The following is a 17,020-nucleotide window of genomic DNA, read 5'->3' as shown; positions in this document are numbered from 1 at the left end:
AACCTGAAGGATCTGGAGAAGGTCTGTATGGAGGAGTGGGCCAAAATCCCTGCTGCAGTGTGTGCAAACCTGGTCAAGAACTACAGGAAACGTATCATCTCTGTAATTGCAAACAAAGGTTTCTGTACCAAATATTAAGTTCTGTTTTTCTGATGTATCACATACTTATGTCATGCAATAAAATGCTAATTAATTACTTAAAAATCATACAATGTGATTTTCTGTAGAGATTCCATCTCTCACAGTTGAAGTGTACCTATGATAAAAATGACAGACCTCTACATGCTTTGTAAGTAGGAAAACCTGCAGTGTATCAAATACTTGTTCTCCCCACTGTAAGTGTGCACAATTATTAGGCAACTATTAGTGTGCAGAATTATTAGGCAACTAAATTACAAAAATAATTTCTCTCCACTCACTTGTTTATTTTCAATTTTTTAGAGTAAGTGTAACAGATAAGTAACACAAAATGACAATTATTTAACATTTCAAAAATATTCAGTGACCAATATAGCCACCCTTATTTTCAATAACTACCATGAGCCTTCCATCCATGGAGTCTGTCAGTTTCTTGATCTGTTCACGATTAATTTTCACTGAAGCAGCAACCACAGCCTCCCAAATGCTGTTCAAAAAGTGTATTGTCTTCCATCACTGTAAATCTCACGTTTGAGAAGGGCCCACAAGTTCTCAATAGGATTTAAGTCAGGTGAGGAAGGGGGCCAGGTCATTATTCAGGCATCTTTGAGGCCCTTGCTGGCTAGCCAAGCAGTGGAGTACTTGAATGCATGTGATGGAGCATTGTCCTGCATAAAGATCATGGCCTTCTAGAATGCTGAGGACTTCTTCCTGTACCACTGTTTGACAAAAGAATCTTCCAGAAACTGGCAGTAGGTTTGGGAGTTTAGTTTCAGTCCATCTTCAACCCGAAAAGGTCCAACTACCTCATCCTCAATGATAGCAGCCCATAACAGTACCCCTCCTTCACCTTGCTGGCACCTGACTCAAAGTGGTGCCCTGTGTCCATTACTGATCCAGCCACGGGCCCATCCATTTGGTCCATCAAGAGTCACTTTCATTTCATCTGTCCATAAAACCTTTGAAAAATCTGTCTTCAGCTATTTCTTTGCCCAATCTTGACGCTTCAACTTGTGAATCTTATTCTGTGGTGGTCTTGTTTCAGTCTTCTTGACCTTGGCCATGTCTCTGAGCACTTGACACCTTGTACTTCTGAACACTCCAGGTAGGTTGCAGTTCTGGAATACGGTGGCACAGATGACTATTCGTAACAAAACGTTTCAATGTCCGGTGGTCACACCTCAATAGTTTAGCTATTTAATGAGTGTCGCATCCGTCTGAAAGGCATTTTACATTTTTGGTTTTTCAGTGTCAGTTAAATTTATTTTTTGGCCCATTTTACCTGAGGTAATGAGGCTGCCTAATAATTATGCACACCTTGATATAAGGTGTTATTCACTTTCGCCACACCCTCCCTCATTACACAAATACATATCACCTGAAAATGATTAAATCCAATAAGCATTCAAGTGTATATGGTTTGGAGTTCGAAAATGTGAATAGAAACAATGATAAGATCAGAATCCTCAATTGCCTAATAATTATGCACGCAGTGTATATCTTGCATTACACATCCCATTTGTGCACCACTGTTCAAAAGTTTGGGATCACTTAGAAATGCCCTTTTCTGTCCATTAAAATAACATCAAATTGATCAGAAATACAGTGTAGATATAGTTAATGTAGTAATTGACTATCGTAGCTGGAAACAGCTGATTTTTTATGGAATATCTACATATGTGTACAGAGGCCCATTATCAGCAACCATCACTCCTGTGTTCCAATGGCACGTTGTGTTAGCTAATCCAAGTTTATCATTTTAAAAAGGCTAACTGATCATTAGAAAACCCTTTTGCAATTATGATAGCACAGCTGAAAACTGTTGTTCCTGATTAAAGAAGCAATAAAACTGTCTTTCTTTAGACTAGTTGAGTATCTGAAGCATCAGCATTTGTGGGTTTGATTACAGGCCTCAAAACGGCCAGACACAGAGAACTTTCTTCTGAAACTCATCAGTCTATTCTTGTTCTGAGAAATGAAGGCTATTCCATGTGAGAAATTGTCAAGAAACTGAAGATCTTGTACAACACTGTGTACTACTCCCTTCACAGAAAAGCGCAAACTGGCTCTAACCAGAATAGAAAGAGGAGTGGGAGGCCCCGGTGCATAACTGAGCAAGAGGACAAGTACATTAGAGTCTCTAGTTTGAGAAACAGACGCCGCACAAGTCCTCAACTGGCAGCTTCATCAAATAGTACCCACAAAACACCAGTCTCAACGTCAACAGTGAAGAGGCGACTCCGGGATGCTGGCCTTCTAGGCAGAGTTGCAAAGAAAAAGCCATATCTCAGACTGGTCAATAAAAAGAAAAGATTAAGATGGGTAAAAGGAACTCTGCCTAGAAGGCCAGCATCCCGGAGTGATGGTTGCTGATCGTGGGCCACTGTACGCTGTCATGACATTGCCCTGTTGTACTTAAAGAATATGATATCAGATCAGTTGTCATCTGAGACATTATGACTGATGACAGGACGACATAAACTGTATCTGGGAAAATCTACACATGAGATTCACATGGAATTGTTGTGCAATTTAAAATGTTTAAATATGAAACTATTTGTGAAAAGATGAAATGTAATTTTAGTTTTTAAAATGAGAGAATTGTTTTCATAAGTAAAATATGCTCAATCAGTGGCCACACCCACGTGAATAGGCATTGGTTGGAAAGGATGAACCAACCCCTTTTCTACAAGAGCCCCCGTGACCCAGTTCACGGCGAACTAAGCCAAGCTCAGCGTGAGCTTTGGTTGCAAATGGTTGACCGACTACAACCTAACGATATTAACATTGTGTTCCCGATGACGTGAGGACTGATGTCCATACGTTTAGAAGGGCGAATTTCAACATGGAGGTGACGATCGCCACGCTGGAAGGATGAATTTTGACTATACCATCCAGAATATAGCATGAGCTTAGTATGTCAACTTGGTATGAACTTTGAACTCTTATTCACTAAAGAAGTGATACACCCTAGACGTCGAGTTATCAGCAGCAGCTGTAAACGTGCGTGGACTAGGAAAGGACAAACAATCTCTTCAGAGCGACAGGGTACTACAACGTATCCGCCCAGAAATATTCTTCAAAGGACAAGGGAGATCTCTGCTGGGCAACCCATCCTTCCATCTTCGACCAATCTATCGAAGCGCAGCTCAGAGGAAATTTTTTCTTGCATTTTCCTTTTCCGAATGGGCGGTAATTTAGATTGCATAAGATTCTGTATTTACGACAGCATAGCTTCATAAGGTCCGATAGAGACCCAATCCTTTTGTTCCTCAGTCTTCCCGCACTTTCATTCAAACCCAACTCCCTTTCTTTGTGTAACCAGCCATCATTTTGGTTTCATCCGCTAGGGACGTTTTCTTTTATTACATAATTAGTAATCAATGTATGATCCATCCTGTGTATATGTAATTCTGTGTGATTATTTAGGTATTTAGTAAATGAATAATTAAACCAAATGTTGTATTACTGATTCAACTTGTTAGCCAGAGTTCGTGAAGATAACCAAGAATTTCACAACGTTCAGATGAGACTGAATAAGGTGATGATTAATAATTGACTGCTATTGATATAAAAGATTACCAGGTCTTTAAGAGTTTATTTGGAAGATAACAGCTCTATAAACGTTTCTTCCGTGGTTACATTTACATGATTATTAGTTTAATCAGGTAATATTAATTACAGAGAGTTGATTTGATAAAATAGCATGTCATATATCACTTAATCCATAGTAAAGACACGACAATACCTACGTTTTTTTTTTTTATCAATATGCGTTTTTTCGGCGGGGGGGGCAGAAATGCACTTCTCGAACATGTGAACTTTCATGTGGATTAATAACAAACTTGTATTACATCTGTAAATACGAATAAAAGCCTAGTTGGTTGAGCAACAGAAAAAGACAGCAACCTTCCGGCTAGCCATGATTGGCTGAGATAATGAGTGGGCTGGACATACCGAGAGATGAGTTTGGATTGGTCTGCCATATAGCCTGCTTCTATCTACTTGAGCCGGTCAGTATGTGTAGGTAATTCTGTCTAACGTGGCTTTTTTATTTTTTATTGCGTAGTAAAATGTAACAAAAGACTCCACAATGCAAGTATCCATTTCAATAGAATGTTACTGCAACTGTTTCAGAGCACTCTCGTCTGACTGTGCCAGAGAGCGCAGAATATATGACGAATTTACGAACGCTCAACACCCGTTGAATATGGCCGGTGTCATTAAGCGTTGTTAAAAAAGCGTAATTAAATTGTTGCCAGGAGCACAGTTACAGTCACCAACGCTCTGGATAACCAGCTAACCAGCTCTGCTCGGGCGAGTAAAATGGTCAGAGTTTGGGTTGGGGTTCTTATTGGCATTGCACAAGGTCAGTGTGAACCAGAGTGACTTGACACAACAGGCCAAGCAAGCTGCACAAACAAAATGGAAACTACACAGGACGTCTTATTTAATGAAAGGGGTTGCAGTCTACCGTGAAGTGTTCTTCCATGAATACGGGTAAAATACCTAGGTGTCTGGCTAGCTTGTAAACTCTCCTTCCAGACTCACATTAAGCATCTCCAATCCAAAATTAAATCTAGAATCGGCTTCCTATTTCGCAACAAAGCCTCCTTCACTCATGCTGCCAAACTTACCCTCGTAAAACTGACTATCCTACCGATCCTTGACTTTGGCGATGTCATTTACAAAATAGCCTCCAACACTCCTTTCAGCAAATTGGATGTAGTCTATCACAGTGCCATCAGTTTTGGCACCAAAGCTCCATATACTACCCACCACTGCGACCTGTATGCTCTCGTTGGCTGGCCCTCGCTACATATTTGTCGCCAAACCCACTGGCTCCAGGTCATCTATAAGTCTTTGCTAGGTAAAGCCCCACCTTATCTCAGCTCACTGGTCACCATAGCAACACCCAGCCGTAGCACGCGCACCAGCAGGTATATTTCACTGGCTATCCCCAAAGCCAACACCTGCTTTGGCCGCCTTTCTTTCCAGTTCTCTGCTGCCAATGACTGGAACGAATTGCAAAAATCACTGAAGCTGGAGACTTATATCTCCCTCACTAACTTTAAGCATCAGCTGTCAGAGCAGCTTACCGATCACGGCACCTGTACACAGCCCATCTGTAAATAGCCCAGCCAACTACCTCATCCCCATATTGTTCTTTCTTTTTTGCAATTTTGCACCCCAGTATCTCTACTTGCACATCATCATCTGCACATCTATCACTCCAGTGTTAATGCTAAATTGTAATTATTTCGCCACTATGGCCTATTTATTGCCTTACCTCCCTAATCTTACTACATTTGCACACACTGTATATAGACGTTTCTATTGTGTTATTGACTGTACGTCTGTTTATCCCATGTGTAACTCTGGGATAAAGTTTTATCTTGGCCAGGTTGTAATTGTAAATCAAAACTTGTTCTCAACTGGCCTACCTGGTTAAATAAAGGTGAAATAAAAAGAAATAAAAATCTAAAAAGAGTCTAGCTACAGTCAGATATTATACATTTTTAATTTTGTTAGAAAGTTGTTTTCATTGCAAGTTAAAGCTTACTGTTAGCTAGCTAGCTGACGTTAGATGGCTGGCTCACTAGCTAACATTACGTTTGTGATCTGTGTGTAGTAATGTTATCTCTGAATGCCATTTCGCACTGCTAGTTATAGCCTAATGTTAGCTAGTTAACCAACTAACATTGAACCTATTTGGTTAACTTTAGCTAGCTATGACAATCAGTTTGTATTGCTAGTACTCAATGGATTGGGAATATGGTTCATTGTTTAGCTAGCTAGCTAGCTAGCTAGCATGTCTAAACAAAAGACCCCAAGTTAAAGTTTACTGTTTGCTAGCTAGCAGACGACCAATCAAGTTAGACAGGTGTGGCTGATGGTGATTACGGCTATCTATTGTATAATAATGCTAAAATATTTGTATCTGTAATTTGTCTTTCAGCATCAGTAGAACACGCCTGACTCTCCTCCACCAGTCATACAAGGAGAGTGGTTTAATACCTTCCATCAAAAAGAGAGCTGGCCCAAGCAAGCACAGGTTACACCTGAATCATGAGGACTTGCAGCGAGTGGTGGACTTCATCAACAACTATGCAGAGGATAATGCAATAGTATTACCAGGATGCCACCCAGGAAAACACCTTGGTGGAAAGCTGCTGCCATCCCATGTGACAAAAGCAGCAGTGTGGAGTCTCTACAAGGAATCGATGACAACACTTGGTATGTAAAGCATAAACAACACGTTTATATCCCAAGGTTGGTTGGACTGGAGGATGGTACGGTGCTGGTGGAAAGCTATGGCTGACAACAACACCTGACTCAGGCCGCTGCCACAGATCAAACAGTACCAGCACTTCAGGTGAATATCATTTTCATTGCATTGTATGAGGTCTAAACTTGGGAGGTAAATTTATGTTGTTCAAGGTTGTAATGTCTTCTCGATTTTTTTCTTCTTATTTCCTGTTTTACAGCTTTGATGCTCTGGAGCCTGGTGTTGTTGTTGCCAAGGAGCATTCGGACTCAGTCGGGACCAAGTTTCAGTTGGTGCGCAACGCTGACATCCTTCCTCCCATAGATGGTCTGCCTGTACAAGCACCACCTGGACTGGACACAGTTAGACAAATGTATCTTTTTGAGAAGATCAGGGAGTGTTGCGACGAAGAGGCCATGGACATCACATGCCCTGCACCAAAGTCAAGGGCAGGACAGAAACAGGCTCTCCGAATATAGATTTTCTTGTTCATGCGTGGTTCAGACAGACCAGTCATCAGCACTATCTGCAGTGCCTCTATTCAAATTACTCTCTCCTTACACACACGCCATACTGTACATTGCTGCTACATTTTTTTATCCCGCTGCTCAGCCACTTTACCCCTGATTGTATGCATATAACGACCTCATATATCACTGATATCGTTATTGTTCTTCTACATACTGTATATTATTTTATTTATATTGACACTATCTATTTCTGATATTGCTACTATGCAAGTAACCATCTGGCTGTATCGTTCACACCTTCTGTAGAGACACATCCACTTAGCCTGATGTGGCTGGAGGATATAACATTTCTTTCACATGACTCATCAATTTATACAAGTGTTTCTGGGTAAGAATCATCTAATATTTATTAAATATTTGTATCTGGACACTTTCTGTTTACCTGGAATATTTCCTTTTAGTCTTCATCTTTACTACACTACTCCCTGTTGAGCACATGACCTCACACGTGAATCCTTAAAGAGATGGGTGGGGCTAAGGTCTTTAAGAGGGTGTGAATGATACTGAATGGGTGGAGACAAAGAAGAGCTCTCCAGTATGGGGAACCAAAACATTCAAAGCCCATTTTCTCAAAATGTTGTTTACAAGTTTATCAACTTTCAAATCAGAATTACTTTCCCATTGTTCCTAAAAAATGCAGTGTATGATATACCATTTTGTAGCTCTGTGTCTCTGCTTTTACCAATGTAAAAAACACTATTTCAAATGTTGCTACACAAGACCAAATCAAGGTGGTTGGTCACAAATACAAATTCCATCTAGACACCCTAACCCTAACCCATTAAACTATACATACCTCTGCCTAAACATCAGCACCACAGGTAACTTCCACAAAGCTGTGAACGATCTGAGAGACAAGGCAAGAAGGGTCTTCTACACCATCAAAAGGAACATAAAATTTAACAAACCAATTAGGATCTGGCTAAAAATACTTGAATCAGTTATAGAACCCATTGCCCTTCATGGTTGTGAGGTCTAGGGTCCGCTCACCAACCAAGAATTTACAAAATGGGACAAACAACAAATTGAAACTGCATGCATAATTCTGCAAACATTTCCTCAGTGTACAACATAAAACACCAAATAATGCATGCATAGCAAAATTAGGCTGATACCCGGTAATGATCAAAATCCAGAAAAGAGCCGTTAAATTCTACAACCACCTAAAAGGAAGTGATTCCCAAACCTTTCATAACAAAGCCATCACCTACAGAGAGATGAATCTGGAGAAGAGTCCCTTAAGCAAGCTGGTCCTGGAGCTCTGTTCACAAACACAAACACACCCCACAGAGCCCCAGGACAGCAATACAATTAGACCCAACAAAATCATGACAAAACAAAAAGATAATTACTTGACACATTGGAAAGAATTAACAAAAAAACGGCGCAAACTAGAATGCTATTTGCCCCTAAACAGACAGTACACAGTGGCAGAACACCTGACCACTGTGACTGATCCAAAATGAAGGAAAGCTTTGACTATGTACAGCCTCAGTGATCATAGCCTTGTTATTGAGAAAGGTCGCCGTAGGCAGACCTGGCTCTCAAGAGAAGACTGTCTATGTGCACACTGCCCACAAAATGAGGTGGAAACAGCAGCACTTCCTAACCTCCTGCCAAATGTATGACCATATTAGAGACACATATTCCCTTTTTTACTAACTATTTGCACATCATTACCACACTGTATATAGACATAAAATGACATTTTAAATAACTTCATTATTTTGTAACTTTTGTGAGTGTAATGTTTACTGTTCATTTTTGTTGTTTATTTCACTTTTGTTTATTATCTATTTCACTTGCTTTGGCAATGTTAACATATATTTCACATAATAAAGCCCTTCAATTGAAATTGAGAGAAAGAGAAAGAGAGAGAGAGAGAAAACGAGAGAGAGAGAGAGAGAGAGAGAGAGAGAGAGAGAGAGAGAGAGATGAGTCATATCTCTTGTTCCACCATGCATGGTTGATATGGGGGGCACATGGGTCACTTGACCAGGGGAATCATTTGACCAGGGGAATCATTTGACCAGGGGCATCATTTGACCAGGGGAATCATTTGACCAGGGGCATCATTTGACCAGGGGAATCATTTGACCAGGGGAATCATTTGACCAGGGGAATCATTTGACCAGGGGAATCATTTGACCAGGGGCATCATTTGACCAGGGGAATCATTTGACCAGGGGAATCATTTGACCAGGGGAATCATTTGACCAGGGGCATCATTTGACCAGGGGAATCATTTGACCAGGGGAATCATTTGACCAGGGGCATCATTTGACCAGGGATATTATTTGACCAGGGATATTATTTGACCAGGGATATTATCTGACCAGGGGCATCATTTGACCAGGGATATTATTTGACCAGGGGCAGCATTTGACCAGGGGCATCATTTGACCAGGGGCATCATTTGACCAGGGGCATCATTTGACCAGGGGAATCATTTGACCAGGGGCATCATTTGACCAGGGGAATCATTTGACCAGGGGCATCATTTGACCAGGGGCATCATTTGACCAGGGATATTCAAAGCAAGGTGGAAAATGAAGAAGTAGAAGAACTGGAGTCATGCTAGAATCTTTCTCCCTTCGCTCACACAGGCTTTATTTTCATTATAAAAGCTTGACCTTTCCACAACTCTCTGATTGTAGCTGCCTATCTCCTGCCTCCCAAGTGTAATGAACAGTTTACCAGCCCCGGGTCTACAGTACAGTAGCAACTCCCTATCAACACTGCTGTCTGTCTGGCCGTCTGTCTGGCTGTCTGTCTGGCCGTCTGTCTGGCTGTCTGAATGGCTGGCTGGCTGTTTTGCTGTCTGTCTGTCTGTCTGTCTGTCTGTCTGTCTGTCTGTCTGTCTGTCTGTCTGTCTGTCTGTCTGGCCGTCTGTCTGGCCGTCTGTCTGGCCGTCTGTCTGTCTGTCTGTCTGTCTGTCTGTCTGTCTGTCTGTCTGTCTGTCTGTCTGTCTGTCTGTCTGTCTGTCTGTCTGAATGGCTGTCTGTCTGTCTGTCTGTCTGTCTGTCTGTCTGTCTGTCTGTCTGTCTGTCTGTCTGTCTGTCTGTCTGAATGTCTGTCTGTCTGTCTGTCTGTCTGTCTGTCTGTCTGTCTGTCTGTCTGTCTGTCTGTCTGAATGGCTGGCTGGCTGTTTGGCTGTCTGTCTGTCTGTCTGTCTGTCTGTCTGTCTGTCTGTCTGTCTGTCTGTCTGTCTGTCTGTCTGGCTGTCTGTCTGTCTGTCTGGCTGGCTGTCTAAATGGCTCTGTGCAAACATCTCGGAAGCAGAGCGACTGGCTGCAATAGGAAATCCTGCAGTGGCTTTTTTCTACTGTGTGATCATGCTGGAACATGTATTCCTATGTGGTATTATTGCATGTTAGCAAGTGTATGTTTTGTGCTCAATAGTATGCATGATATGTACTCTATTTACTGTATCTCTAGTGTAAAGGCATTAATTCCTGGGGGAATGGTAAAATTCGATGTCTGCTTGAAGAAAATGAAAGAAAAGTAACAGCAAAAATGGTCAACTACAACCTACAACCCTCTACATGAATATTTATGTTGAAATCTTTGGGTATTCTGAATTTGTGACAGCATTTCACTTATTTTCACAGAGCTACACAATTACAACATGGCATAATTGTCAGCTATTTTGTTTTACACCTGTCTTGAGACAGTGAATTCTGTCAAAAGTTTTGGATTATTCATGCTCTGACAAATACCATGTTGCAGAAGAGAAATGAATTAGAATAGACCCTCTCCACCAGTAGCATTTGATTTTCATCATTAAAATTCACCTAGGGTCCCTAACAGTGCAAACTCATTACTGTGTACCCGTCATCAGGGAAAGGTGCAAAGCAAAAAAAAGCCACAGCCTTCAGTTCTTTCTAAGGGCAATTGGTCCAAGAAGAATATCCAAGATGTATTCTCTTACCTGATTTCCATGTACACCGTTTCGTATGCGTCTTCAACTCTTTTTAGATCAGCAGCCGCCTTTTCAGCAGCTAGGAAAAAAATTAAATAAATAATAATTACTCAAATTAAAAAACATACATGTTTTCTTGTCCCCTACACCGTAGGTGTTGTTTTACAGGGTCAGCCATAGTAGTACGGCGCCCCTGGAGAAAAATAGGGTTAAATGCCTTGCTCAATGGCAAATTAACAGATTTTTCATCTTATCAAATCAAATCAAATGTTATTTGTCACATGCGTAGAATACATTTTTACATTTTTTACATTTTAGTCATTTAGCAGACGCTCTTATCCAGAGCGACTTACAGTAGTGAATGCATACATTTCATACATTTTTGTTGTTGTTGTACTGAATAGAACAGATGTTAACCAACAATGCAGTTTTAAGAAAAATACCCCCAAAAATACGAAATAAAAGTAACAAATAATTAAAGAGCAGCAGTAAATAACAATAGCGAGGCTATATACAGGGGGGTACCAGTACAGAGTCAATGTGCGGGGCACCGGTTAGTCGAGGTAATTGAGTTAAAATGTACATGTAGGTAGAGTTATTCAAGTGACACTACCAACATGTAGGTTTGGGTATTCGAACCAGCGACCTTTCGGTTACTGGCCCAACACTCTAACCGATAGGCTTGCTATCAATGATGCATAGTGTGGTATCTAAACATCCTGTGTGTTGCCAAACAGTGGCTGTTGATGTCTGCCAGTGGTGTTGTGTCTGGGTCTGGGAGATGAGAAGCTGAGTTGTAAACAAACACACATGCTATTTCCAGGTGTGGCGGCAGCAGAGGAGCCTGCAGGGCTGAATGAGTCATTTCATAGTGACAATAGTGTGCTAACAGAGAGATGAGATGAGACTAGATGGTCATGGAAAGGTTTGTGCCACAGCATTCATTGCTTCATTTTTACTGTACATGCTAGTACTATGATAGTGTGATGTCAGGATGACATGACATTATTGATAATTCTACATTGTACGAGCGATTGTGACAGCTAACAGTGCATTGTGACAGCTAACAGTGCATTGAGACAGCTAACGGTGCATTGAGACAGCTAACGGTACATTGTGACAGCTAACAGTGCATTGAGACAGCTAATGGTACATTGTGACAGCTAACAATGCATTGAGACAGCTAACGGTACATTGTGACAGCTAACAGTGCATTGAGACAGCTAATGGTACATTGTGACAGCTAACAATGCATTGAGACAGCTAACGGTGCATTGTGACAGCTAACAGTGCATTGAGACAGCTAACGGTGCATTGAGACAGCTAACAGTGCATTGAGACAGCTAACGGTGCATTGTGACAGCTAACAGTGCATTGAGACAGCTAATGGTACATTGTGACAGCTAACAGTGCATTGAGACCACTAATGGTGCATTGAGACAGCTAACGGTGCATTGTGACAGCTAACAGTGCATTGTGACAGCTAACAGTGCATTGAGACCACTAATGGTGCAATGAGACAGCTAATAGTGCAGTGTGACAGTTAACAGTGCATTGAGACAGCTAATGGTGCATTGTGACAGCTAATAGTGCATTGTGACAGCTAACGGTGCATTGTGACAGCTAACAATGCATTGAGACCACTAATGGTGCAATGAGACAGCTAATAGTGCAGTGTGACAGTTAACAGTGCATTGAGACAGCTAATGGTGCAGTGTGACAGCTAATGGTGCAGTGTGACAGCTAACGGTGCATTGTGACAGCTAACAGTGCATTGTGACAGCTAACAATGCATTGAGACCACTAATGGTGCAATGAGACAGCTAATAGTGCAGTGTGACAGTTAACAGTGCATTGAGACAGCTAATGGTGCATTGAGACAGCTAACGGTGCATTGAGACAGCTAACGGTGCATTGAGACAGCTAACAGTGCAGTGTGACAGCTAACAGTGCATTGAGACAGCTAACGGTGCATTGAGACAGCTAACAGTGCATTGAGACCACTAATGGTACATTGTGACAGCTAACGGTGCATTGAGACAGCTAACGGTGCATTGAGACAGCTAACAATGCAGTGTGACAGCTAACAGTGCATTCAAAGCATTGGGAAAGAACTCTGCTGTCTGCATTCCAAGTCCACCCCCACTTTTCCCCTGATTTTGAATGCACTGCTAGCTGTCACACTGCACCGTTAGCTGTCACACTGCACCGTTAGCTGTCACACTGCACCGTTAGCTGTCACACTGCACCGTTAGCTGTCACACTGCACTGTTAGCTGTCACACTGCACCGTTAGCTGTCACACTGCCGGCTGTCATGCACTGCCACTGCACCGTTAGCTGTCACACTCACTGCACCGCTGCTGCACGTTAGCACTCTTAGCTGTCACAGCACTAGCTGTCTCAATGCACTGTTAGCTGTCACAATGCACCGCTAGCTGTCACACTGCACCGCTAGCTGTTACACTGCACCGTTAGCTGTCACACTGCACTGTCTGATAACCATTCAGAAACACAAAGCTGAACGGATGGGGGTGGGGGGGGTCTGATAACCATACAGAAACACAAAGCTGAACGGATGGGGGGGGTCTTAACGTGGGGGGTCTGATAACCATACAGAAACACAAAGCTGAACGGATGGGGGGTCTGATCGGTGGGGGGGGGGGGTCTGATAACCATACAGAAACACAAAGCTGAACGGATGGGGTGGGGGGGGTCTGATAACCATACAGAAACACAAAGCTGAACGGATGGGGGTCTACGGTGGGGGGGGGGTCTGATAACCATACAGAAACACAAAGCTGAACGGATGGGGGGTCTGATAACGGATGGGGTGGGGGGGTCTGATAACCATACAGAAACACAAAGCTGAACGGATGGGGGGTCTGATAACGGATGGGGTGGGGGGGGTCTGATAACCATACAGAAACACAAAGCTGAACGGATGGGGGGGGGGCCTGATAACCATAGAGAAACACAAAGCTGAACGGATGGGGTGGGGGGGGTCTGATAACGGATGGGGTGGGGGGGGTCTGATACCCATTCAGAAACACAAAGCCAGTGAGAAACAAGAAATGTATGAAAAGAACAAAGAAAAAGAGAGAGAGAAAGAAAATAGAAACTCGAAGTGGAGCGGCTTAGTGAACTAGATTCATTGTCTTACTAGCTGGTAGTCCAGGGGATTTACTGTGTTTCTGAAGAGAGGAGGGCACTGAATCTTATCGCTAGAGTGTTTAACAGTCACATGTACAAGGTTGCAAATGTGAATTCTGGGTACAATGAAATTCTTAGGCTTTGAGCTCCAACATGCAGGACTAAGTTAAATAAAATAATGAAAATACAAAACAACAATAAAAATATACATATCACTATATACATCATAACTGTAGCTGAGATGAATAAAAAAGACACGTCCATTGGAGGCAGAGTAAAGACTGTTGAGGGGGGGGATCTTGTTGAGGGGGGGGACCGTGGTTCACCTTTATCAGCGGGGCCCAACCACCGTGGCAACGGGAGCACATGCGTGTGTGGCTGAGTGGGAGGCTGTCAGAGCCCAGCCTGCATACCAATTAGCATGTTCCTCACATGTGGTCTCAGCTGGTAGCCCATAAATATAGATACACCCCACTCCCCCACCAACTCTCAGCCTGCCGAGAGTGCAGTGTGCATCGGTCAAGCACAATGTAAAAACAAAGGGAGGAGAGGTGGCCCATGATCCCACACTAACGTAAGTAACAGGCACAATGTAAAAACAAAGGGAGGAGAGGTGGCCCATAATCCCACACTAACGTAAGTAACAGGTACAATGTAAAAACAAAGGGAGGAGAGGTGGCCCATGATCCCACACTAACGTAAGTAACAGGTACAATGTAAAAACAAAGGGAGGAGAGGTGGCCCATGATCCCACACTAACGTAAGTAACAGGTACAATGTAAAAACAAAGGGAGGAGAGGTGGCCCATGATCCCACACTAACGTAAGTAACAGGTACAATGTAAAAACAAAGGGAGGAGAGGTGGCCCATGATCCCACACTAACGTAAGTAACAGGTACAATGTAAAAACAAAGGGAGGAGAGGTGGCCCATGATCCCACACTAACGTAAGTAACAGGTACAACGTCTATACCACCTGCCACACACGTAAGAGTTATTGCTGCTGACGCAGTGCTGTCACTAGAGGATACTCGCTTAATATGGGCTGGCATGATGCTCACAACTTCTCTCTCTCTCTCTCTCTCGGTCTCTCATCGCTTTCCACCCCTCTATGTCCCTCTTCATCTCTCTCTCTATATATCTCTCCCTATATCCATCCCTCTCTCTCTCTGTCCTCCTCTCTCTCCCTCTATCCATCCCCTCTCTCTGTCCTCCTCTCTCTCCCTCTATCCATCCCTCTCTCTCTGTCCATCTCTCTCTCTCCCTCTATCCATCACTCGCTGTCCATCTCTCTCTCTATCTCACTCGCTATCTCTCCACCTATCCATCCCTCGCTCTCTCTCTATCTCTCTCTCTCTCTCTGTCTCTCTCTCTGTCCATCTCTCTCTCCCTCTGTCCATCTCTCTCTCTATCTCTTGTACACCTTGTTCTGTCTGAGGCAAAGGGAGACTGCAATATACAGTTAGAGCTCTCCCAATGAGATGTTTATGACAGGTTGCCTTAGTGAACAAGGCCCTCTTTTGTTTACTGACAACAGGAACTACACCAGCAATAATAAGCAACGGTTTAATAAACACCTGTTTGCATCAAACAGGACTGTGTGAAAGCACTACAATGACACAAGAGTGACATGTTTGCCATGAAAAGGTAAATCTGGAGGTAAAAGAAACGCACACCTGTTTAGGAGAGGGAGTAGAACACCTGTTTAGGAGAGGGAGTAGAACACCTGTTTAGGAGAGGGAGTAGAACACCTGTTTAGGAGAGGGAGTAGAACACCTGTTTAGGAGAGGGAGTAGAACACCTGTTTAGGAGAGGGAGTAGAACACCTGTTTAGGAGAGGTGCTGGCTAGCAGAGTAGAACACCTGTTTAGGAGAGGGAGTAGAACACCTGTTTAGGAGAGGGAGTAGAACACCTGTTTAGGAGAGGGAGTAGAACACCTGTTTAGGAGAGGGAGTAGAACACCTGTTTAGGAGAGGGAGTAGAACACCTGTTTAGGAGAGGTGCTGGCTAGCAGAGTAGAACACCTGTTTAGGAGAGGGAGTAGAACACCTGTTTAGGAGAGGGAGTAGAACACCTGTTTAGGAGAGGGAGTAGAACACCTGTTTAGGAGAGGGAGTAGAACACCTGTTTAGGAGAGGGAGTAGAACACCTGTTTAGGAGAGGTGCTGGCTAGCAGAGTAGAACACCTGTTTAGGAGAGGGAGTAGAACACCTGTTTAGGAGAGGTGCTGGCTAGCAGAGTAGAACACCTGTTTAGGAGAGGTGCTGGCTAGCAGAGTAGAACACCTGTTTAGGAGAGGTGCTGGCTAGCAGAGTAGAACACCTGTTTAGGAGAGGTGCTGGCTAGCAGAGTATAACACCTGTTTAGGAGAGGTGCTGGCTAGCAGAGTAGAACACCTGTTTAGGAGAGGTGCTGGCTAGCAGAGTAGAACACCTGTTTAGGAGAGGTGCTGGCTAGCAGAGTAGAACACCTGTTTAGGTGAGGTGCTGGCTAGCAGAGTAGAACACCTGTTTAGGAGAGGTGCTGGCTAGCAGAGTAGAACACCTGTTTAGGAGAGGTGCTGACTAGAGGAGTAGAACACCTGTTTAGGAGAGGTGCTGGCTAGCAGAGTAGAACACCTGTTTAGGAGAGGTGCTGGCTAGCAGAGAAGAACACCTGTTTAGGAGAGGTGCTGGCTAGCAGAGTAGAACACCTGTTTAGGAGAGGTGCTGGCTAGAGGAGTAGAACACCTGTTTAGGAGAGGTGCTGGCTAGCAGAGTAGAACACCTGTTTAGGAGAGGTGCTGGCTAGCAGAGTAGAACACCTGTTTAGGAGAGGTGCTGGCTAGCAGAGTAGAACACCTGTTTAGGAGAGGTGCTGGCTAGCAGAGAAGAACACCTGTTTAGGAGAGGTGCTGGCTAGCAGAGTAGAACACCTGTTTAGGAGAGGTGCTGGCTAGCAGAGAAGAACACCTGTTTAGGAGAGGTGCTGGCTAGCGGAGAAGAACACCTGTTTAGGAGAGGTGCTGGCTA

General features: G+C 43.3%; 1 protein-coding gene across 2 annotated transcripts in view; it reads right to left on the bottom strand.

Moving 5' to 3' along the window:
- Nucleotides 1-17,020, bottom strand: part of glu2b (Glucosidase 2 subunit beta) — a 263,260-nt gene that overhangs the window by 106,118 nt on the left and 140,122 nt on the right. For both annotated transcript variants that reach the window (XM_045721341.1, NM_001139813.1), the window contains 1 exon segment: nt 10,868-10,937. In XM_045721341.1, the coding sequence (XP_045577297.1) occupies nt 10,868-10,937 (70 nt within the window).

The sequence above is a fragment of the Salmo salar genome, chromosome ssa07 (genome assembly GCF_905237065.1).
Source record: "Salmo salar chromosome ssa07, Ssal_v3.1, whole genome shotgun sequence".
NCBI lineage: Eukaryota > Metazoa > Chordata > Actinopteri > Salmoniformes > Salmonidae > Salmo > Salmo salar.
The sequence above is the reverse complement of the archived record's forward strand: the minus strand, read 5'-3'. Positions and strand labels throughout refer to the sequence as shown.